Raw genomic sequence first — 26,150 nt, forward strand, 5'->3', positions numbered from 1 at the left:
GGGTATCGGGTAATATTATCCCCACCAAAATTATTGCCGTTCATATGGTCATCGGGAACGGCCGTAGGTGATATTTTTTGTGGGGATAATATTAGGGCTTTTTGGGAGCGGAGGTGTCCCCCACTCCTTTTATAATACAGGGGTTGCAGGGGTGTCCCCCGCAGGTTCCATGCCTTAATATCGCTGCAAAAATATGGTGATGCATGGCGATATTTTTGCAGGGATATTAACACATGGAACCGTGAAATGTTCCAGTATCCCTAGAACGCCATACCAGACTGCATACACCTGAGGGCATAATCACCACATATGCATAAATATGGCATAGTAACATGTACACTTGGGACATTACGCATCAGCATTTGCATACATATTTTGTAACAGCACCAGAGTAATATAGCCGCATTGGAAACACCAAACGTGTATCGATTTAAACCTCATATTTCTTGAAACCTTTTTGGTGTTCATGTAGGCCGCTCTCATCCATTCCATATCTTTTACAGGGGTTCCCATATCTAGCTCCCATTTTCTGTGTACTTGTCAGTTTGTGTAGTTTTTCTGGTAACACCTGCTTTGCAAAGTGTGGTGATGCATCTGCCCCCTTCGCTTAGCGACAGTAATGCCTCGTTTATATTGTGAGTTAGAGGTTCCTCTGGGAACTCAGCCCAACTCTTCCTGCAACCAGCCGCCACCCCAAGATATGACAGAAACTCTGCCTGCCTATGTTAAATTTAGTAAATAAGGGTTCAAACCCTATAAACCTATTCTCCTACATATCACCCCAATATCCTGTTGACACTTCCCTGTTTCTATTACCACGCAAGAAACGTGGTTCAGTAGGGCATATACCATTACCCTAAATTCTACGTTGCGATATGTACCTATATTTCAGGCCCTCAATCTTCGTATAGTCTTTCCAAAGCTTACATATTCCTTTAACAAGTGTCGAGAGCCTCTTCATCCGATTCAACAATGAAATATTTGTTAACTGTAAGGGCATCACCAGTGCCTCAATTAGACGTGTCACAGTTTCCCAACCCTCCCCTGTTATCCAGGAAACCACATACTGCAATACCGCAGCAATGCAATATACCCTAAAATTTGGCACCCAATCCCTCATCCTCATAGGGCAACCTCAAAGTACACATACTAATTCTGCGACTCTTACAGCACCAATAAAACATGTTCATCAATTTGCTGATCCTTTTAAAAACCGAGCCCGATATAAACAGACAAGAACTATAATTTTTAACAGGATAATCCTACCCAGCAGTGTCAAGGGAAATTCCAAACAATAATTCACAGATGTTTCCAGACTATCCATTAGCATCATATACCTCTCCATTATACGCGCTGACCAGGACTCCCAAGCACCGAAAAGGGTGAGATGTAACTGGTATCAGAACCAAACCCCCCGCACCCAACTCGCACCCCAAAATCAATCTGGACCAATCCTCTGTATTGATTAGATGCAGGATTTTTCCCAATATATTTATTATCCCGAAACCATGCCAAATTTTTCAATTTTTCCAACATTTGTAGAAATGACAAGCAGATCCTGTGCATAAAGCATTATGTCGTCCACATATAGCGATATGACATGTACCTGTCCAGCAACCTCAAACCCAAAGTCCCCAAACGTCTTCCTTAGGCACACGAACGGCTCTACCATCAATGCCAATACCAGTGGGGACAAGTTACATTCCTGCCTGGTGCCTCTACACATCTGCCACTTATCGGATATGACTGGATTCAATTTAATTTGTAGCTTGATCAGGATTTTTTTTTTTTTTAAAAACTTTAATTTACTTGACATTACAGCAAGGACAAACAAGCAACCTTCTTACTCAACCGTGTGGAACACAGGGTCCTATAATGAAATCTTGCACATTTTACAACATGCGGTTTACAAAAGGGGTCGGGTGACAGTCAGTCTGACAATGTTACTGTTTTTGGGGGGCGGGGATAATCAGTACTTCAATCATTGTCAACTATCAATGATTGCTGGCAAGTCCGGAAGTGGGGGCCAGATGTTCATTGGTCTACTAGTGGCTGGTTGCAAATCAGACCACTGTTCTTCCATGTCAGAGGCCAACGTAACAGCGTGGAGCCAGTGGTCTAAAGTGGGGACCGCAGGGCGCAGCCATAGTAAGAATATGCAGCGAGTGGCCAACAAAATGCAAAGACCTGCTAACTTCCTATAGCTGCGGGAGATTTGGGGAAACTCCTGGAACAGTCAGGACTTTGGGGTCGGAACAGTACAATCAAGCATCAGTGACAGAGCCTCACAAACCCCCTCCCAGAAGGTGCAAATTTTTGGACAGGCCCAAGGCATGTGAATGTATCCTGCATTGTCAGCGTTGTATCTAGGGAACTCAAGGGACCGGTCCATGGACATCAGGTGCATTCTAGCAGGGGTGTAGTGGTAAAACTTTTAAGTTGAATCAAGTGGAATCTTGAATTAAAGGACACCTCCCGAGTGCGGGTGCATATGCATTCCCAGATCTCATCCGTTATGTCCCAGGTCTCTACTCCAGGCCCTGCGGAGCCTGTCTAATGGTTGGCATGTCCGTTCCTGAAGGAGCCCATATAGCCTAGACACCCCCCGGCGTGCTGAGGAGCTGCCATGACCAAGGTTAATAGTGGGTCATCAGGGCGAAGCGAGGGGAATTCCTGCCAGCGGTCTTCTTTAATCGTCCGGCGCAGGCCAGCATAGTGCAGCCATCTAGAGGGGCGCGTTCTCAAGTATTTAGGCAGGTTCCGCCACTCTGAAGGACCCCATAATGTAGGCATCTCGTAGGATGCCAAAGCCAGCCGCCATCCAGTCATGCACAGTCGATTTGTCCATTGGGGGAGTCCCCAGGAGACAGTTCCAAAAGGGGAAAATCGCTGTGGAATGGGTGGGGTACACCAATCAGTTTCCAGATTCTGTTCCATGCAAATTTCTTGACCCCAATAGGGTCGGTGGGTTCCCACTTCTGGGCCGGGGAGTACCAAGGAGTGAATGTCACGGTTCCCCGCTACCAGACACTCCAGTTTCATATGAGGATAAGACCCTTCTGGATCAAACCAGAACGTAGCAAAAAGGGCCTGGGCTGCTATCCAATACTGCTCGAAGTTTGGGGTAGCGAAGCTGCCCTGATCATATGGACTCACTAATGTGTCCAATTTCATTGGACCGTACCAGAGTGCCACAGGAAGCTTTAAAAAAAACGGTTCCTGGCCAGAGCGGAACATTCAGGAATCTATAGAAAGGCTGCGGGAGCACCACCATCTTGAGGAGTGCCACACGTCCAGCCTGTGTGTGCGGTAGTTTCGCCCAGCCACTAAGCCTCCGCTCAAGCGGTTTCAAGTAACTGCCATAAATGCTGTCGTATAGCGAGGTCTGGTGATGCGTGGCGACAATGCACAGGTACTTTATCTCGGATGGAGACCAAACGAACCCAAGAAAGTCCTGGGGAGCTATGGTGGTGTCTAAGTTAACCCTTAGCCAGGACAGTTTACCAAAGAGGAGCACATCATTTATAATCAGCACTAGGTTTTCCTCAGGGGAGCGAATGTAGAGCAGTGCATCATCTGAATAAAGCAAATTTATCTCTGGTTCCCCGTGAGTCTTATGCCTCTTTGGGGTGTCTCTGATGAATCCTGTCGGCCAGAGGTTCGATGGCCCTGGCACATATCAGGGGTGACAAGGGGCAGCCCTGTCTGGTTCCCCTGGCAAGGTAGAATAGGGAATTTCAAAACAGGGAATGCCACAGGTCCATCAGGCTAAATATAATGGAACAACAAATGTCTTATACAGGACCGATGTACTGATATTCTTTGGCGTACCTCTCATCGTTTTGCCTACATATACGAGATCACATGGGCATTGGATTATGTATATAAAATTTTTGCTCAGGCAATTGGTGTGATTTTTTTAAAATCCTCTCCTTACTGTTGTCATATTCGAAGGATTTTCTCATCGAGGTAAATTGGCACGCCACGCAGTGACCACATTTGTGATGTCCTCTAACTGGTTTCAAACCCCATTGATTCATCACTGTTTTATTCTCTTCGTGTTCCTTATACGTGTGAACCAGTTTTTGTTTAAGGTTCATATTGCGTTTAAATGCAAACATCGGTTGCCATAATCTCTGGGTATTTCACCAAATGCCAATTCTTGTTTACACTCCTCTTAATCAGATTGCTTATTGGGGAAAATGTGGCTACACAAATAAGCCTGTTCTTTTCTCTGGTCTTTGGTAAGAGATAGATCTCACGATGCGTGTTAAGGGCTCGTTTATAATGCTGTTTAACCAGCTTTTTTGGATACCCTCTGTCGATTAATCTATCCTATGGTGGTGAACTTGTCCATTCACAAAGTTTCCTTTGCAAGAAACTTTTATGCGGGATCACTACAAGTCCCATAATTCACTGGGGTCTATAGGAATTAGTCCTTTGGCCATGTTGATGGCCTATATTAGTAAGCCACGCCCACGAACCATTGTGTATACTGGGGCGACTGAACAATGAGCGAGACTACAGGAACAGGAACCATCGATGAATGTGTGAAGTAGTTTTGGGAAACAGAATAGAGCATATCTGGATCCCAACACACGAGGTGAGGTGAGGTGACTCAATGGGCTGTTTCTCCATCAGTTTGTGTGATCTTGTGCAATAGAAAGGCTCACGTATAAACTCTGTGTTGCATTCCAGGCACGATCAGGGACTTTCTTCTTTGGAGGTTGATTGACAAATATGCAAGACACCCCCATACCTGATTATTCATCAGGTAAAACAGAGTGTCTAAATTAGACACATTTATCTTCATAATAAACACAAGGCTGAGATGTTTTGTCCATGTTTATGAGGGAGGACTATTCAGATGCCTTGTCACTCTCTTCCGCTGCAGTATAGGTGCAGATAAATCTATCACCACTGTAGGATAAAGTCCATCATTGACACGCGACTCCATCATTTTGTGTGGAGGCGAGTGTCAATTTGTATATAGATAAAGTGACATATACACACAAGCTATATCTGTCTTCATAAATAAGATCGGAATTCTGAGGTTTTGTATATTGTTTATTTGTAGATTGATGTTTGACGACATCCCCCACCTTAGTGACATTTCGGAGTGGTTGCAATTGAACCATCCGTACCCCAAAGAACGTCGCTTATATCAACTTGCCCAAATTAGGGGACCTCATTGTGATGACCGAAACATATGTTGAGTCATATCAAATAAGCAGGATGCTATTTGATTTCTTGTATTAACACCTACTGAAACCAGAAAGAAGTGTTGTGATTTATGTGAATATATATGTTTCTAGGTGGACACAGTACCCTAGTTGTGGAATATTGACATGTATAGCGAGAGTGTGAATGAATGATGGGATGAATGGTGGTGTATAAAATGTGGATGTTGAGAACAATAAGGATTTTTGAAAGTTACATATAAATATATTTTTTTGACACAATTTGGTGTTGTCTATTGTAACAGATATTCTGATCTCATTTTGCCCAGGTTAATTTTTTGTTGTTCCAAAGTAGAATAGTGGCCACTGGTGTAGACCCTGGTCACTGGGGATGAATACAGCAGTTTCACCCAAGACAGAAAGCAGGGACCCAAGTTGCGATTCTCCAGGAGGGCCCACGAGAACCGCCAAGAGACTGAGTCGAAGGCCTTCTGCAGGTCTAATGTTGCTGCCACTGCTTGCATTCCCAGATCTATCCGGGCCAGACTGTTGAAGAGGCGCCGTAGGTTAAGCACCATAGAGGGCACCGGTATAAACCCAACCTGATCGGGATGAATGATGCACGTCATTGTAAGGGGTCAGCCAGAGGGCTAGTACCTTAGCAAAGAACCTGACATCACAGTTTATCAGTGAGAGGGGCTAGTACAAGCCACATTGTGTAGCTGGTTTGTTGGGATTCAGCAATACAGAGATAATAAGCCTCACGCAACGAGGGGAGAAGCCTACCTACTGCACATGCTTCCTCCCACAGTGCAGACAGTCGGGGAGCCAGGCGCCCCTTATAGTATTCATAAAAATTGGTGGTAAAGCCATGAGAACCAGGGACCTTCTCCACAGATAGCGAATCAATGGCTCTCATTAGCTCCTCATTTGCCATTGGGCGATCCAGTTTCTCTCTAGCTTCGGCACCGCTCTCCACAGAGTGAGATCATCAAGAAATGGCTCGACATCCGACGAGGGGGCTGTATCTTTGTTTGCGTATAAGGATTCATAAAAAAGAGCACAATTCCTCGTTTACTTCTTCAGCAGTTTGGGCCAATGTACCGTCTGCCCTCTCGATTAAGGGAATATGGAGAGTGACGTTTTCCTACCGGGCCAGTAGTGTGCCGGAACATTTTCCTTCTCCATACTGTCTGGCGGCCTGAGGGTCATCTAGGAACTTGCGCTCCCGGTCTGCATGTCCCCTAAAAGTGTCTATAGCAACCCCAATCTCGCCCAGTGTGACAATGGATGGAGAGGCGCGTATTGCGCTTGAAGTTGGGCAAGTAGGAGCTTGCTCTCCTTAATGGCATTACGGATCGCTCTGAGGATCTCAGCCTGCTTTTCTAGGGCGACGCCACGTATATAGGCCTTAAAGTCCTTCCACATAGTAGCATGAGAGCCCACCGACCCAATATTATTCTCAACGTATTCATCAATACCTGATCCGAGTTCCGACTCAAAGACCGGGTCCAGCAAAGCATTTGGTTTCAGTCTCCATGTGCACGCCGTCCCGGCCCCCTCACCCCACATTAACGAGATTGTAACCGGGGAGTGGTCCGAGAAGGTCCTGGGCAGGATCGACATCCATCCGATACACCCGACAAGTGCCTCAAGTAGCCATCTGTCAATTCGAGAATGCGAGTATTGCACCGTCGAGAAAAAGGAAAACTTGTGGGATAAACGGTGTAGCAGTCTCCATGCGTCAACCAAACCCAGTGAGGCCTGTACCTCTATAATGGTCTTAGCCGTTCTGGTCAGTTGCCGTGCCCTGGCACTGGACCCATCAAGGATGGTGTCGAGTATAGTATTCAAATCATAGTCCCAAAGTATAGGAACAAGAGGCAACTGGATCAATAAGGAGGCAAGTTGGGAGTAGAATTCAAGGTCAGCAACGTTTGGACCGTATATATTTAAAAAGGACCGCCTACCGCCTCATTAAGGTCCCGTATAGCAGGACGTATCGCCCCTGAGGGTCTATATGTGACACTTTGTGGGTGAATCTGAGGGACTTATGAAGCAGGGTCATCACACTGCGGTTCTGAGTGGAGTAGGTGGTCTAATAGCGCTGTGTGCCCCACGACTTGGCAAACCTGTCACAACCCCCAGCCAGTGCGCAAGTCTCTTGCAGAAAGAGGACCCGGGCTTTATGCCGTTCTGCATAGAGCTGCAATATGCGCATTTTGACAGGGTTGCCCAACCCCCTGCCATTCAAGCTCATGAATACCAGACCCTCATTTGCCATTTAGTTAGTAAATATATGTTAACTAAGGCCTGGCCGAGGCCAGGAGAGGATATCTCATGACATAAGCAAACCAGGGAGAATGTTCAACTTGTCTCTCCAATCGCAAGTTAAACAACTTTTTAACTTTTTGTCCCCCCCCAACCTCACACCACCCCCTCTGCCCTCCCAATCAGAGGAGTGAAACCCCAACTGCCCTTCAACCTATCAGAACAACAGTTGCAACTTTGCATGGGGGCTGTGCGCTGACCAGGGACAGCCTCAACATATACGCAAGACATAAAATAGCAAATATAATGCACATTTCAGGCATCGAATACGCATTGTCCGTGGAGCCCCCACATCAGATTCTGACCAAGGAACTAATCTCGAAGGATACTAGGCGTGCTCCTGTACAGAGTGACGGGACAATAACAATTAACCAGGGAAGTGGTCATCAAGGAACTTAGAGGCCTTCTCTGGGATGGTGAAAAAGTAGACCTCATCATGTTCGACTCGGAGTTTAGCTGGATACAACATGGAGTATTTAACCCCTAACTTACAAAGCCACTTCTTGGAGGCCAAAAAGGACTTGCGCTCCTGATAGGCGGCAACTGAGAAGTCTGGGTAAAGGTGGAAGCTGGCAGAGCCCAGCATCAGGTCTCCCTTGATTCTTGCTGCCCGCAGGAGCGCATCCCTATCGCCATAGCTAAGCACTCTGGCAATGATGGACCACGGGGGGCTCCACGCCTGGGTTTCACCACCAAGGAACAGTGGGCTCGCTCAATTGCAAACTGTGGTGACAGCTTGGGGCCATCCAAGAGAGGAGGATGCGTTCCATGTATTCCACCATGGGCCCGTCAATGTTATCCTCTGGTACGCCAATAACGCAAAGGTTATTTCGTCTCGAACTGGATTCCAAGTCTTTGTTTTTCTTACCAACGGCCTGGACCTAACTGGACAGCAAGGTGACTGGACCTGAGTGCAGTGATGTTATCTTTGGTTGAGCCCACTCTGGCCTCCACCTCAGTGAATGTCGAGTCAGTGTTTTCCATCTGGGCCTTGATGGAACTAATCGTCCAGTTCATGTCGTCCAGTTTTGTATGGAGCGTTGTGAAACCTTCCTGCATGTACTCCATCATTTCCTGAAGTTCAGTGGGTTCCCCGGACGTTCAGGGGGTGGGGGGACTCGGCCTCTGCGTGCGTCTCGTTAGGTTTTGGCGGTGCCTTGGTGAACATGTTGATTGAGCTCCTTTTCCTGCCCGTTCCCTTAGACATGGGAGTGTAGCATTGCGTGCGCAGAAGTGGAAGAGAACGGAAACAGGGAGCCGGAAGTAGTCCAAAGGGTGGTTGAGGCGGCTGGGTCAGCGCACCGTCCACAGGGCGAGGCTAGCATCCAGGTTAACTAGACCAGTCCAAGACGTTCATGGGGTGGTGTGAATTCTATGGCCAGTATATAGGTGCAAAGAGCGATCCGCTCCACATGGTTCACCACCACCGCAAGCCTCTGGGTCCCAGAGTGTCAGAAGAGGTGTAGGTAGACACTGGTAGAGGAAGCCGATCTCAGGGGTCAGAACAGAGTAGAAGCGGGTGCCGAAGGCAGCAAGGGCGTCATCAGCAGGTGCGAGGGGTGGGAGGGTCGGGTGCGCCAGAGCTGTGGGCCGAAGCTCTATAGAGCTCAGACCACACACCGCAGCCTCAGAGTGGTTGGATCCCAGTGCCCTGCTTCCAAGCTTAAGCCAGTTCAGATACAGTTTTCTTAAGAGCCAAGGATCTCTGTAACCACCTGCGGCATGGGGGTCAGAGGGTTTGGCAGCAGGCTCTGGGGCAGCCGTAGGTTCAGGGGCCAGATCGGCACAGGCGTGGGATTCCAGGATTGTGAGGTCGCCGCCCATGGAGGTGCAGGGATGGGTCAGGCTCCGCGCCCCTAGGGGCCTGAAGCAAGCAGGGCCAACGGCATTCACCGTAATCACTGTGTAGGTTTCGCCTGCTCTCCTCCCTGTAGCGTGTGGGCTGTCGCCTGAGCTATTCCATCGCCCGGCAAAAGAGCGCCAGGGGGCCCCGGCAGAGGGGGTCAGACTGAGTGGAGGGACTAGGCGACTAGCGGGGCATAGGTTTACGTTCCCCAGTGGCCTCAATTAACTCAATCTCAGCACATCAGTAGGGCAGCGACCGGGCCCCCAGAGGAGGAGCCAGCCCTCAGTATGTGATCAGGAGTATCGTCGAAGCCAGGGGCCAGCTCAAGTCACGTAGCAGGGAGGGGGCTCAATGCATGCAGCCCTGTGAGCCGCACTCTTAGATTCCAGTCCGGGATGGCCGTGCTGGCCGGAGCAGGGAGGGAGTTCCACTCAGTGGAAGTTGCGATGTCCGGGGAACAGGCACCAGCTACCAGTGCTGGCCGCCCTGTAGTACAGGGTGCGCCCCCCCCCCCCATCCAGCCCGATCAGTGGGAGGGAGCAACGAGCAGCAAAGTCAAGGCTGCCGGACCAGAGCCCATGGGCCCGTGCCACGCCAACACCAGTCTCCCTACAGCACCGCTCCAGCTGCTTTAGTTGGGTGCTCCACTCCCCGCCAGGGGACACCCAGATGGTGGACGTCAGTCTGACTTTATGGGCCAAGGGGCCTACACAGCCCAGGAAGCAGGAGCGGCTGCGGGCAGTCAGTCCAGGCCAGATGCCCACACCATGATGATTGAGATCCCGGCCGTGTCAATTGGCGCGGGTCCACAGCATCTGCCAAGAAGCAGGGGGCTCGAGCATACGAATAGAGGGGCTCGGGGGTACCAACATCGAGCCTCAGGGTGCCGAGGGTAAGGTCAGTCTTCCGCTGGGGTTGTGAGCTCTGATGGGCCCGATTTGGTATTGTTCGCGACATGTGAGGCCGCCAGAGCAACAAACTCACGCGGCCATCTTGGAATCAGCGCAACAGCGCCCCCCTTGATCGGGCTTTTAAATGTATTCCCAAAGCCAAAGTAATGCAAAGTCCCCATCATATAATAACAGTCAATGCAGTCAAATGCTTTATACACATCGAAACTGGCTATGGCCCATTGTCCTGGTCCTTTCCTCATGCTTTCCATTATCAAGAAGAGACACCTAATGTTCGTCAGAGTATTTCACTTACGAATAAAGCCAGTCTGATCTTCATGTACAACTTTATGAATGACTTTATATAGCCTTCTAGCTAATAATGTAGTCAATATTTTATTACCTACATTTATCATAGTTACCAGTCTATAAGAATTGCAATCCATTTGGTCCTTGCCCTGCGCAAGTAGCACTGTGATCAGTGCTTTCCTCATGGTTTCCAGCAGACAGCCCTCCCCAAATTCTTGGTATACAGCTACACTAGTTTAGGTATGAAAACATAGGCATCTCTTTGTAACATTCCACTGCCACTGTCATAACATACCCACAAGGTGTCTTGCCATTTTGTAAATCATCATTGCCCACTGAATTTCTTCCAGAGTCAGTGGTCTATCCAGTGCCTGCCTGTCTCCAACACTTAACTGCGGGACCACTGCTTCCATTAGCAACTCCTGTATTTGTTCTGGGTCTGGCCTAGCCCATTGTGAATGCAAGAGTTCCTAGTATTCCTGTAAAGTGTGATTAATCCCTTCCGGACTCCGAATTGCATTACTGCCAGAGTCCCCAACAATCATAATCGCCTCCTTTTTCTCCCTATTCACCAGCCAGGAAAGGGTTTTGCCCGGTTTATCTGACTCGTCATGTTATGCTATGTTAAGTGTATTTCTAAAGCGCTACTTCCATCAAAAAGGCATTTGTTACTGAATAAACCAAGAGACCCTGGACTTAAAAAAAGAATTTATTTTTTATTTTTTTTAATAGCGTCTGCAATGTAAATGGTTTTCAGTAGCCCGGAAAGAGCGCGGACGTGTATTGCATAAAGTGGCCACTGACAATGCATGTCCAATGAATGTTACACACAATAGGGTTTGGTCTGCTGCGCATTTGCAGCCCATGATCACAATCCCCCTCCTTACAGCTTGCAAGTCTACCTCCGGTCTCTATGTCCCCCCTCTCTTCCGATAATCCACCACCATAATGGGTACCTCCTACAATTCCTCCCCATCCATCATACCCTACCAACCTTTCCATCCCTTTTCTCTGTCCATATTACACTAGTTGATGACCATTCCAGCCCCACTTCAGTATCGCTGGCCCCCATTCCTCTCTGAAGGTGCTTGCGTAGCCATCAATTTATCCATTATGAACATTTCTCTAAATTTCTGCAACTAGTCAGCATGGCCCAGAAGATCTAAGCTCTTCCACTTCTGGGATAGGGCAACTCGTCCGGCTCTGAACGGCTCTCGCATTCTAGGGTATCTAAATACTTCTGTGTCGGCCGGAGGATCCCCAGGAGTATCTGAAGGGGGTCCATTGGCAAAAGCTCACCGTGACTGCAGACATGCACCTGCCCACTTCCTATCGGGAATAGTGGAGAGGCTCCCGTGAACAATTCAGAGATTTTCAGTGAACCTCTGTGCCAACTGTGCAACATCTTAAAACTGTGCTCCATAGCCGCTGTAAACAAATTCCCATGAAACAAAATCTTAAATATTCTTTCCAATTTCTCTTCTGAGACCTCCTCTTCACCCAATTCATTCCAGTATTTCTTTCAATTTTGCCCATCAGCCATGGCCACTATTATCAGTGTCCCATAGAGTCTGGACAGGAAAATTCCTTTCCTCAAGACGCAGGCGTCCAACACCTTCTCTAAGGGAGTAAGCAAACGCCAGAGATTATTTCCCCATTTCTCATCTGTGAGCATTCCCTTGAGGCAGAGATGGTCAAAAATCGAAATCTTATTCCTACCCAAAATTTCACTGACCGAGTCATAGTCCAAAAAGTTTCCTCTCTAAACAGCTGCCCTGATCTCTCCAAACCTGCATCTGACCAAGATTGAGCCCCCCCCTGAAAACCCTGCAGCCCAAGTCCAACCGAAGGGCCCCACACCAACGTCATAGGCAACAGCCAGGAGGATAATTAATGTTATGTTATGTTACTTTGCATTTATATAGCGCCTTATGTACCATTGGTATGGTCTGAAGGCGCTGGTAGGTTGAACGCCCTCGGGAACCAAAGTTCAAGTCAGTAGAGAGAGTAGAGATAGTCAAAGGTGCTTGTGAGCACCGGATATGTGTGCAGCTGGAGTGGCATTCGTGTAATAGCTGCTTCATAGCGGTAGGTGTGGGGGTTGAGAGATCAGGAGTATGTGTTCGTTCTGGCAGGTTTTATCCAGACCGGTTCTGGCTGCGTTAGGCCCGAGGAGAACGCCTGGCTGGGGGGTGTGAAACCAGCAGTGATTAGTTAGAGTGATGTGGAGTATGAGGCAGATGTTGGTATGAGAACAGCTATACCGAATGGTGTCATAGTATCTCTGTGTTCTAGTTGAATGGTGGTGTAAGGAGGAGAGTAAGCATGGTGATGTGATAAGATGGTTTACATGCTCTTTCAAATGTTACATGCATTACAAACCATTCATGTATGTCGTGCAGTTCCATGCGCACTCCAAACCGTTCCGCGCACTCCAAACCGTTCCGCGCACTATGGAAAATGTACAAACAGGGAAAGGAGGAAGAGCCGCGAACAGATTGGATACTTAATGTATGCACAGAGGTGGCTGAGACACCTACCACGCCACCCGCCCCACCCGAAATGAAAATTGAATAAAGTAGGACGATTCCCTTTGGATCAGTACCTTCCACTTACTTCATCCGTTCAATCCACATACGTCTCCATTCCCTTCACCTACGCCCCCATTCCGTCGACATATGTCCCCATTCCATCCACATACTTTGTCCGCTCCATCCGTTCTAAGTACTTGTCCGTTCAGCGCACTCGTCCATCCACATACATCACCCGTTCCATTCACATACATCACTCGTTCTATCCATATAAGTCACCCATTCCATCTACTTGCTCATCCGCTCTACGCAACTCGTCCGCTCTACTCACTTCCTCATTCTACGCACTCATCCGCTCTATGCACTCACTCGCTCTACGCATACACCTGCTCTTAGGCACCCCTCCTCCCTTACGCACTCATTCGCTCTTATGCACTCATCTGCTCTATGCACTCCTCCGCTCTGCGCACTCTTCTGCCCTCGTCCGCTCTGCGCACCCATCACGCTCTGCGCACCCATCCGCTCCACGCACGTACTCGTCAGTTCTACAAAGTCGTTAGCTCCTACGCACTCATCCGCTCCGTACACTCATCCGCTCTATACACTCATCCGCTCAGCACAATTATCTGCTCCTGCGTTCTACATACTCCTCTGCTCTACAGCCACGTCCGCTCTGCACATTCATTTGCTCTATGCACTCCTGCGTTCTACACACTCCTCCGCACTTAAGCACTCATCCGTCCTACACAATCGTCCGCGCTACACACATCTGCTCAACACACTCATCAGCTCAACACACTCGTCCGTCCTATACATTCATCCGTTCTATACACTCATCCGATCTACACACTCATCTGTTCAACGCATTCGTCCGCTCAGCGTGCTCATCCGTTCCATGCGCTTCATCCATTCTAGCGATTTCATCCGCTCGATTCACTTTGTTCATTCATCATGCATTATCGATTCAGGCCATGTGACTTGTCATCCGCACTGGATCCGTTCCGTGCTCTCTATTTCATGCACTACTCTCGTCTCATGTATTTGAATCTTCTATTCTGTGCTTTCCATTTATGCCATGCACTCATACAGTCATCTGTCTGTGTACTCATCAGTCTCTTGTATTCATCTTTCCATCCTCTTCTCTTTACTCATTTCGCCCGTTTTGTTCATTTTGCCCATTGCACTCATTACATCCATTTCATTAATTTAAACTTAATTACTGTTTTCGTACAATTTTGTTTTTTGTTATTTTTTTTATCCACTTCACTGCTTTGGTCTACTTTACTCGTTCTATTCTGTTTGTCCTTTTAGTTTGCATTAGCGGATATTAGTTGTCAATTTCTCACATGGATCTTGATGTTGTATTGTTATTTGTCTTATTGTTATTCAGGATCTAGTAGTTTGTCGGATTGGTGTCATTGAGCTGCTGTTATTCTGTTTGGGTTAGTTTGCGTACGGGTTGGTTTTAGGGGAAGAGCCAGGTTTTCAGTAGTTTGCGGAAAGACATTAGACCTTCAGTTAGGCAGATGTGGGTTGTGAGTGCGTTCCACAGCGTCGGGGCCAAGGCTGAGAATGAGGATCCGCCTTACCTGACTGAGTTTGTTTTAGGTATGACTAGGAGGCCGGCTGAGCTTGATCCTAGAGGACGTGGAGGGTTATAGGGTTTTAGCTTGTCTTGATGATATTGAGGTCCAGTTTTATGCAATGCTCGATGAGAAATGCATGAGGTTTTGAAAGTCAGCCTTCGGGCCACTGGAAGCCAGTGCAGAGTCTTAAGGGATGGGGAGATGTGGTCTCTCGGGCCGAGCGCTAGTAGCAGTTTGGCTGCAGTGTTTTGGGCCCTTTGAAGTTTATTCAGTTGGTAAGCGTGGACTCCGAGGTAGAGGGTGTTTGAATAGTCCAGTCTTGACATAACAATTGATTGGACCGCGGAGAGTCTGTTGGGAAAGGAGAGACATGGAAAGATGCACCTAAGAGTTTTAAGATGGTAGTGGCAGGACTTTGAGACGCTGTTGACTTGGCGCAAGAGTGTTAGGTCCGAGTCAAGGGTGCTTCCAAGGTTTTTTTACTGAGTTAGAGGGAGTCGGTGAGTTGCCCATGGCGGATGGCCAGGGTAGTGGGTGTGGATGAAGTTTGGAGTTGCCACATACCATGATTTCAGTTTTGGAGGGGTTTAACAAGAGGTGGCTTTGGGTCATCCAGAGCTCTATGTCAAGGAGGCAGGAGGCGAGGTCAGGTCGGCAGTTGGGTTTTGAGTTCAGGAGTTTTAGAATTAGTTGAGTGTCATCAGCATAGTTGTAACACAGGATGTTGTGTGAACAAATTATTGGTGAGAAGGTGGTCAAGTAGAGATTGAACAGGAGGGCAGATAGGCATGCTCCTTGTGGGACTCCCGTGTCGACTGGTCGGGCTTGGGAGGAATAGGTGGAGAGTGTTGTTATTTGGTACCCATCTTTGAGGAATGAAGCTATCCATTTGAGAGCGGTTCCACGAATTCCTAGGGAGTGGAGGCGGTCAAGGAGGATTGAGTGATTGATTGTGTCGAAGGCGGCAGATAGGTCGAGAAGGATTAATGCGGCGCATCCCGCGGAGTCTGCCGTGATTTTAAGGTCATCCCAGATTGAAGTTAGGGTGGTTTCAGTTCCGTGACGGGCTCTGAAACCTGAGTGTGCGGGGTCTAGGAGATTGTTGGCTTTAACAAAGGCATTTAGTTGGGAGTAGGCGGTTCGGTCAATGAGTTTGGCAAGGAATCTGGTGTTTGAGATGGGCCGGTAGTTTTTGGGCTCGAGAGGGTCGAGGGAAGTTTTTTTTTTTTAATAGAGGTTTGACATGAACTGTTTTGAATGCGTCGGGAAAAATACCAGAGGAAAGGGAGTGATTTATAATGGATCTTGCGTGTTCTCCTGCGCAGGTAGAAGCGATAATTTCTTTGAGGGTTGTGGCCGGGCAAGGGTCTAGCGGAGAGTAGGATGGTTTGCGGGCAGAGAGAAGTTTGAAAAATTGGTCGGGTGATATTGGACTAAAGGTGTCGAATGTTGATTGTGTAGTGGTCGCAGGCGGGGGGGAGCTCGGCCGATATAGGGGGAGGGTTGCCAGGTGGATGTAAGAGCCAGTTTGGTGGTTAGTGCATTTGTTCTTTCGAGAGCCGTGGCATAAAAGTAGAGAGAGTTGCACAGTGATTGTGAGGGGGTGGGGACGGACGGTGGTAGTGAATGCCGGTTTGGTGAATTCGGAGAGGATTTTGTCAAGTTCTTTGCTGGGGTTTTTGCAGTTTAGGATTCGGGAGTTGTAGTGGGCTTTTTTTGCTTTCCGGATTTCGGCCTTGTACTGATGAAGGTGACAGGCCAAGGTGGCTCTGTTCTCTTGGGTTTTGTCTTTCTGCCATTTGCTTTCTAGGTATTTATATAGTGGTTTAGTGGTCTTCAAGTCAGGTGTGAACCATCTAGGGAACAGGCCACGGTGGGCTGATGGTTTACAAGAGGGTGTGAGGCGCATTAGTGAGGCGTTGAGCCATGAGTCAAAGGTGTCGGGGGGGGGGGGTGGGTTAGTTGTTTATTGAGTTGGCAGGTAGGTGGAGGAGACTGGAGGAGTGTGTCGACTAGGTCAGGGACGATTATTAATTTTTTCCAGCATTTGCGTAGATTCGGAGGTTCAGATTCGAGTACGGGAAGCGGGTCGGGTGAGCAAATGGCGAAAGATACAATGAAGTGCTCGGACCAGATGATAGGGGTAGGGGGGTTTAGATGTATCCAGTTGTGGGAGCTAAAGATGGCATCAAGAGTGTGTCCTTTATAGTGAGTCTGGCCGTTTGTGGGGTTGGAGGTTAATCGCGTCTAGACCGTCAACCAGAGAGTGTGTCATAACATAGGGTTGGTGGGGATGTCGAGCCATATGTTGAAATCTCCAATAAGGGTGAGGTTGGGATGGTTTAGTTGAAGGGTAGCAATAGTCACAGAGGTGGTTTGAAAATTGTCCATCGTAGCCAGGTGGTCTGTAGATTATTAGGAAGCTGTGTGAGAACGACAGGGAGAGGGATAGTTTAACAAGGAGTGATTCGCAGGAAGGAATGGAAGGTTAATTGTCGATGATTGAGGCGTGGAAGTGAGACTTAAAGATGAATGCTATTCCCCCCACCTCTAGAGGGACGGTTCAGTGGGATGAGGGAGTAATTGGGGGGTGGGGTGGGGGCTTCGTAGGCGATTAGGGCGAAGTCGTAAGAGAACCAAGTTTTGGTGATGAAAACCAGGTCTGGTTTGTCAGAGGCGAGGAGGTCAAAGATGCTGTGTCTGTTTTTTGCTACGGATCGGGCATTAAATAGGATGCAATTTACTTCGGTGGGTGAGGTTGGTGTCGGAGCTGCAGCGGAAGGGGTTGGGGGGGAGAGGGTGGAAGCTGGAGAGGGAGAGCGGTGGGGTGATTGATGATCGATGGGAAAAGTGGGTGAGCAGAAAAGTTGGTGTGTTTCAGGTGGTTGGATGCGTGTGTTAGGGTGATTGAGTTTGGCACAGGGGATTTGAAGGTGGGGTGTGGGCAGTTAGGAGTTTCAGTTGCAGTCGGTGAGAAATCCAGGGAGAGTGGTTTCAGGAAGGGTGAAACGAGGGGGGATGGTGGTGATTGGGGGAATGAGGTGGTGGGTCGAGACAGGGGAGGCGATGAGTGGTGAGAGATTGAGGGGGACCAGGTACATTTCCTCTTTAGTGTCTTTGTTGCGATTGGTGTGTGAGAGAAGGTAGGGGGTTGAGAGGGGGAGAGGGATGAGGCTTCTGTTCTTGCTAGGGCTAGGCGTGCAGTTTTTAGGGAGGGGAAGGGGTGTGGTCGGTGGGGGATGATGGTGGGGGTTAGTGGGAAAAATGCGGGGGGTGTATGATTGCAGGGCGGGGTGTGTCCGGTATGATAGTGAGGGGAGCGGGCATGATTAACGTAGGCTGGTCGGTGGTGGGGTTCAGGGGAGCAGTGGTTTTAGGGTGGTTGGCTCGCCACCGTGCCCATCTGGCTTGGTGTTTGGAAAGGGGAAGGGTATGGGATGTGAAGGAAGGTGGGAATTTTTGCGAAGGGGGGGATGGGAGGCAAGGCTGGCCGGAGAGTGGAGGCGGTCCACGGTGGTCGTTTCCAGCAGACCCTGGTGGATTGGGTGCACTCATGGTTAGTACGGACTTACGTTCGGCTGTATTACTCGGAGAGATTAGTCTTGGTTTTAGGGTTCCACTAAGCAGGGTGATATTATTCACTTATTCTAAATTTTAGTGTATTCATTGTAATTAGGCTGCAGATATTAGGCAGTTTTGAGGTGTAGCTAGACCTTAGGATATGCTGCTAGGGTGCCTATTTATTTCCAAATACAGCATAGTTACGCTGTTGGGTAGACTTTCTTCTAGCAAGCTGGAATACGGGTAAGCTATTAGGGAGAAATTGAATGTAGCAGCCACAGGGATGCTTTCATGTGGACTTTTAAGTGCAGTCTAGTAGGCCTTTCTAATTGTAGTTCTAAATTCAGTCAGGGCAGGCTATTAGGCACACTTCTGGATTCAAGCAAAGGGCGATAATAGGCCCACTTCTAAATTTGAGTTTTTGTACAGATAGGATATTAGTGCCGCTTCTATATTCAACTAATAACTCAACGCTAATGGGCACACTATTGCACAGCGAGGGATATTATGTACGTAGGATATTAGGCACACTTCTAGGTTCAATTTGCACAGAGAGGGTATTAGGGATACTTCTGAATTCAACTAGGACACGTTATTAGGCACACTTCTAAATTCGGGCAAGGTGCGCTATTAGGTCTACTTCTGAATTTAGCTTTGTACAGAGGATATTAGGGACACTTCTAAATTCAACTTTGGACAGAGGGGATATTTAGGCACACTTCTAAATTAAAGTTTTGCAGAGTGTTTTAGGCACACTTCTATATTCAACTGTACACAGAGATGATATTAGGCACACTTCTAAATTTAACTTTACACAGAGATGATATTAGGCATACTTCTAGATTAAACTTTGCACAGATAGGATATTTAGGCACGCCTCTAACTTCAAGTTTTGCACAGAAAGGCTATTAGGTACACTTTTAATTTCAACTTCGCACAGAGGGGAAATTAGGCACAGTTCTAATTTCAGCTTTACACAGAGAGGATGTTAGGGACACTTCTAAATTCACTTTGTACAGAGGGGATTAGGCACAGTTCTAAATGCGGCTTTACACAGAGAGGATATTAGGGACACTTCTAAATTCAGGTCTTGCACAGAGAGGCTATTAGGCACACTTCCAACTTCACCTTTGCACAGAGAGGGACAATTCTAAATCCACCAGGCACAATTAGGCACAATTCTAAATCCACCAGGGCACGCAATTAGGTACACTTCTGAATTGAACTGTGCACATAGAGACTATTAGGGCCACTAGTCAGTTCAACTAGGGCACGCTAGTAGGCACATTTCGCAATTCAACTTTACACAGAGAGGCTATTAGGCATAAATTCTAAAATCAAATTTGCAGAGGTTATTAGGGACACTGGTTAGTTCAACTAGGCACGTTATTAGGTACATTTATAAATTCCACTTTCACAGAGAGGCTATTGGGCACGCTTCTAGATTCAACCTTCAGAGAGGCTATTGGGCGCACTTCTAAATTCAGCTTTGCACAGAGAGGCTAATGGGCACACTTCTAGATTCAACTTTCAGAGGGAGGCTAATGGGCACACTTCTAGATTCAACTTTCACAGAGAGGCCATTAGGCTCAATTCTAAAGTCAATTTTGGACAGTAAGGCTATTAGGCAGAATTCTAAAATGAACTTTACTTAGCGAGGATGTTCGGCACACTTCTAAATTCGAGTCTTGCACAGAGAGGCTATTAGGTACAGTTCTAGATTCAACCAGGGCAGACAATTAGACACTGCAGAGAGGCTAATGGGCACACTCCTAAATTCAGGTATGCACTGGTATAGGACAGAGTTTCTAAATGCAATTATGCCACAGATATAACGAGTTTACAATGGTGAGGCTTCCTTAGTTGAGTGGTAGGGTAGTATGGTGTGAAGTAATTGCTTCTGGCCCCGCCCTTTCCACATTTACTAATTGTTGGCTTCTTGCTTCTCCTGCCGATACCTGCAGATACGACCTGGAGCCGTCTCTGTAGGAGCCGTCCTTTGCCTCAGGTCCTTAACCGATGGGCTGCCGGGCAGAGGGCTGCCCTGGGAGTACTGGCAATGAATGCAGATCTTCTTGTCAGGACCAATCAGGGGAGGGGGCGGGTTGGGAGGTGGCGGGGGGCGGGACGGACCAGGAAGCAAGATGGGAGAGGGGCTGTGGGAGCGAGATCAGGACGGAGGGCTGGTGGAGGCAAGGGGATTTTGGGGTTCTGGACACACACATTTGCACCAGACACGGATGTTTACTCACCAAAGGGTGCGCGGGTCAAAAGCGCTACAATGCACACCGCTGCACGTTAGTATCCACCTACATTAATCTGAGAACGCCCCCCCCACCTCCACACCTACCACAGCACCCCCAATGCCAGATGAGCCCACAATCGCATTGGTATGGCCGAGCGGGGCCCATGTCCTCTAGATATGTACAGAAAGTCCACAAAAGTATTTCTGCTACATATGAACAATGTAATCACTAAGCTTTTGTCCGTTTCTGCCAGTCTGTGGCTCAGTGGACTAATGCATCCACTACAGTCACAGGTCAGAATCCCGGCAGGTCCACTCAGCCCTTCATCCTTCCGAGGTCAATCAAATGAGTACCATTAAGTTGGGTAACAATAAACATCTGTTATTAGCACCAAGATGCCCCTTCACGGGTGACCGTGTACTTTACAAATACACCTGTTATGTTTGTACCGATGCCCCCATCCTTGCTAGTGAGAAATGTCCAATTCTTCTTTTTGCTGATGATGCCGTTTTAACATCTCTAACCCCAGTAGCCCACAGGAAACAATTCCAACTGTTTGAAGAAATCAATGGTGTTCTCAGCCAAAAGGAGGATGTGTACTTTTAATTTAGTTGTAGACACCTTTCAAATTTAACAAGTGAGTTTGCTCAACTATTTAGGTAGAAGGTTTTCATGAAATGGCAGGTCGGACCGCCAATGAAAAAAAAACAGGAATTTCCCTAGCTAGATACTCGACAACAGATGGCTATACCATTAGAAATTGTAAGAGAGCCTTGAGCCCAGCTTTAAAAGCCTACCAAATGCAAGCAAGACAAGCAGCCCTACATGAAGTGGAAGTGTTGCGCTATTGAAAATAGCTTTTAAGAAAAATATTGGGTCGACCAAAAATCACTGACTATATTTATACATGAGGAACTGGTCTTCCAATATTTAGATCAGAATGGTGGCAGTTAGCCCACTAATATATTAAAGCTATGGTCAGTGCTTGAACTGGGAAAATACAGGGATGCACTGACTGATGTACTTAGCCAGGAAGTGGGCATGGCATTGCCTTGGGTCATCCATGTTTAAAGTCTTCTACATTCCATAGGTTGCCTGGATCTCTGGTCAAGCCCGGCGAGAATTAGTGTCTACACAAAACTGAACATTAATAAAAAATATCAAGAGCTGTGCAAGAGAGAACTATTAAGGAAGATTTCCTCTTCAACGCATTTACATACATATTGGGCAGTCAAGACATCCATTGAATATCAGACTTATCTGGAAAAGATGAGCTACAGAGTAATGCGTTCCATGTATACTAAAATGAGATTCAGGTTACTAGCATTAGCACCAACGATCCACAGATGGCACAACGGCCAAACAGAAAAATGCTCATATTGGGTGAGTAGAATGGAATCTGAAACACATTTTTTGTTAATATGTCCCTTATATGTAGATTATAAGAAATGTATCAGAGGCTTAAAAAGAGGCTGCAATTAAATCCATCTAAAACAGAGATGATTTTACATGGCCCAGAAAATATGTTGGCAACTCCTGCATTTCTTGTCCTGCTCTATTCGCACCACGTTCTCTTGCAAAGTCAAAAAGCGTGGCTGCATCTGGCAGTCTAATCTGAATTGTAATCTACGCATCACTGAAACTGTCTTATCGATCTAATATCAACCTAAATTATTACGGCTCACTCTTCCCCTTATGACTGAAAAAGATCATCCAGCCGTTGTGGGGGCATGGATTAATTCTAAATTGGACTATTGCAATGCCCTTCTTATGGGGACTCTGGCTAGCCAGATGCATCGCTTGCAAGTGGCACAGAATTTGGCCACTAGATTTCTCTATATTCTCCTGAGAACCATATCAATATCTTCTTTTCGCAGAATCCTTCACTGTGCCTCATCTTCAAATGCCTCCATGGCATAGCACCGAGTTACCTCATCTCTAAGATCTCACCTTCCCAACCAACCAATTTAATTCAATCTACAGAGCAAAATATATGTTGTGTGAAATGTGGAATTTAGACATGCAAGCGATATTGCAATTATAAATGCAACCGAGACCTAAACAGACATCTTTAAACAATTATGTTTTAGCAAAGAGGTTTTGTGAAGCAAATTGCTGCTATGATTGTTTTTAAATTGTTGATTGTTGCTGTGCTTTTACGGGTGTATACCCGAAAATAAAGCTCATTATTGAAATAGATTTGCAGAATACTGTTTGTGCTTAGGCAAAAACAAAACTGCCAAAAGGGAATGCAAATCTGCGACAAATATAATGCATTACCTCTCTCATTAGCCTGTCCCTGGCTCTTCTTTCGCGTTCCCATTCTTCTTCTCTTTTTTCCCATACCTGTTTAGCTTCCTCTCTGAAGGAGAAAACACAGAATATTTTTTTGATTACACAAGAGAAAATGAATACATTTATACAGTGCTGTGACAAAGTCCACTATTTCATGTTAGAGGATGAGAATGCGGACAACTGGGGATGGGTCAGGGGACAACCGCACGGTACACGAAGTAGGCCCCAGACAGAATCCGGAGGTCTCCAGTCCATCTGGGTCATCACCTCCAGTTGCGGGAACCTCTGCCATAGGTCCATATTATATATATTTATATTGTGCAGGCCCAACCTGTCAAGACATCCTGGCAACACCACTGCAGTGGCAAGATTAACACCTCCAGGTCCATACAAAGGAATATATCGAAACAAATATTTAGTCAGAGCTGGAATACGCTTACGGGGGACACCAGGAGATAGAGAGCATCTATTTGCCAAACTCATTAGACAGTTGAGCAGTTTTACTAGGACTGTATGTAACCTGTAACCAGCAGACTACACACTTGTCTCTGCAGCAGGGACTTTAATATGCAGAGCTATGCATCTGGGATTGGAATTCAACTGCTGAATTATCTCAGCAGCTTACCCTAGGTGATTTTCATAAAGTGTACAGTCATCCATGGTTTGATAGGGGTGTAAGGCTATTGTTTAAAGGCATTTTAGAAGCACTGGAGTTGACAGAACTCCCTTAAGGCCATTGTTAACAGGTGCTGTTATCCTCTATAATGGCACTTATCGTACCACCCTGGAAAGTATGAAAGGCTGACAAGTGAACCTTAGGGAATGGGATCTTGAAGAAGTTGGTACATTTTACACATATTATAAACAAAAGGCTGGAGACTAGTAGAACATGTGGTGGCGCAGCTTACTGGGGAAAAGCCACAGTTCGCAATAGAGCTGCTCCTGAAAAGCTCTTGTGATAGTAGTGAATGGGGACACCCCCACAAATCCCTTTGGAAGTCACTCCCAAACACTAGCTGATGTTTCACATAGGGGACACACACAATAGTTCATTGCCATGAGTGCATCCGAAGATAGCATTCTTCATAAGGAAGCCTGAACAGGCATGGCACACTGCAGCTTTAAGGAAGTGCTGCAAACAACCTATACAGCGGCATCTCAGTACAACAATCTCGTGCAACTTTTTTATTGGCTGCATCTGACAGGAGCAGTATATCAAAGCCCAGGACTGACAAAAGTGTAGCTTTTGTGAATAGGTGTTTAACACATTACCATACAAGGAAATATTTTTTGTTTCCAAATGTGTGAGCCACCCTGAAGATCTTGGCGACAGGTGCTGTTGCTAAGAGGCTACCATATAGAGACAAGTGCCACTATGCCTTAAACCACCTAGAAACAGATCCACACACAGTACCAGGCTACTTCCGAACTGCACGCATCAATACAGAAGCAAAGCTATTTTGCTCCCCCCCCCTCTCTCTCCACTAAACTACTCCCTGCATTCGGATCTGCTGGCACACATGGAGATCATGAAAATGGCAGAGGCGCATAGTAAAAATACCAGAATCAGAACATGCTGAGAGGAGTTTTAGTAAATGAAATTTGATTACAAAAATATTTCTGGTTGGAAAGGCTACTGACATTGCATTATCAATTGAAGGCAGAATCATCACAAAAATACATTATGCAACATCACTAAACCCGGTTAGGGGATTGCGCTTAGACAATGACAGTACAGCTAGCTTTTGTTTATATTTCCATGATTTCATAATGTTGGTGAGGCCTTGCAGCCTAAGTGTATCCTAGTGTTTTGCCCTAGGTGCTGTGTGGTCTAGAAACTGCCTTGTGGACACTCCTCTCAGAGGCAACACCATGTATGTAGACGGTTAAAAGATTCCCTACTGTAACACTTGAAGGCAGTTCTTGAATTAAAGCTGACCTGTATTGCTTCAAAGCTCTTTTACTTACAATGCCACACAAACTGAATTGAATTTGCATCACTGGAAACATTAAATGACTGTCCTTTTTAGAGATCAACCATATAACAGCAGACAGACTTTCGAATTTAAATTGACCTTTAAACGTGGTTTCTCTTTGATAATGTCGAAGTTTACATGAAAAGTACAAAAAGAAAATAGATTTCCTACTATATACTGCTATTTGGCTTTTCAGATTTGTGATGTAGAACAATGTGGTGCTGTATAGGGTAATATAAGACCTGTTAGCACACCCTTTTCTTTGGCACTTTAAGCATCTGTATTCACATTAAGAGAAAAAAAGAATTTTACTTTCGGCTAGAGGTGTGCAAAATAGCATGACGGCAACACAGGGCGCTCACAGTTCGGTCAATACACCGAAAGCTAGGTTTTAAACGGAACTCGGTTTTAATTGAAGATACCTGCATAGGAATGTCTTACAAAGAAAAGAAGGCCTGCAAGTAGAAAAATAAAGTTGTGAAATGCATCTGCATCGGGCGGGGGTGTTCCTGATTAAGGGGAAGGGGGGGGGGGTAAGGTGCAGATGAACCGTTTGCTGCAAGATTAATCTGGCCCTGTGTATAGTAACACAGTACCATGAAGCCCAAGGGTTTAAATAGGTTAAAATGTACTATAAATAAGTACTATTCGAACACTGGCCTTATTGGAAGAAACAATGGTTACTCGACACACCCTGTTTTAATGTTGTACACGGCTAAAATTCGAACAATGCTCATGTATGCCATTGAAGTTTTGGGACACAAATACGTTACAAACATAATGAAACTTGAAGCCATGTTGCTGCGCAAGCTATCGAGACTACCAAAATGTATACCCGCTGAATATCTATATCTTGAGTTTGACGTGAAGAGTTTTGAATTTGAATTTATTAGAATCATTGTAAATGATACAATTGTTGTTTCATTTATGTAGGCCTTTGAACAAACTGAGAATAGCAACGCTATGGGCACACTTGGTAAAATTAAAACTATTTTAAATGGGCTGCAAGATTTTCCCCAAGACTCAGAACATAACATACACCAACGGTTTAAAGGTTGGCTAAATAAGAAGATGGCTATAGTTGGTCACGAACGTTGTATGGTCGAATTAGCAACAAAGACACACAGTGGCCCCTACTGCCAACATAGGCTTGAACGTGAATCAAAACTGAAATATATCATGGAGTTTCCTAGCCCCAAGACATTTCATTTTTATTTACTGCTGAAATTCAACAACAGTGAGGCTCTTGAAACAAAAGGTGGCCAGTTAGGTTTACCGAGACCCAATGGGAATGTGCAGATTATGCGGCAATGAGGTAATTGAATCACTGGAACACCTTATGCTATATTGTGATAGTTTGTTGGAACTGCGATTTAAATATCTTAAGTCATATGAAAAC

General features: G+C 46.5%; 1 protein-coding gene across 2 annotated transcripts in view; it reads right to left on the reverse strand.

Moving 5' to 3' along the window:
- Positions 1–26,150, reverse strand: part of TCHP (trichoplein keratin filament binding) — a 264,855-nt gene that overhangs the window by 98,358 nt on the left and 140,347 nt on the right. For both annotated transcript variants that reach the window (XM_069619404.1, XM_069619405.1), the window contains exon 10: positions 22,761–22,842. In XM_069619404.1, coding sequence (XP_069475505.1) covers positions 22,761–22,842 — 82 coding nt within the window. The remainder of the gene's footprint in view (positions 1–22,760; positions 22,843–26,150) is intronic.

Source organism: Ambystoma mexicanum, chromosome 10, assembly GCF_040938575.1.
Source record: "Ambystoma mexicanum isolate Mex_15411 chromosome 10, UKY_AmexF1_1, whole genome shotgun sequence".
Classification (NCBI taxonomy): domain Eukaryota; kingdom Metazoa; phylum Chordata; class Amphibia; order Caudata; family Ambystomatidae; genus Ambystoma; species Ambystoma mexicanum.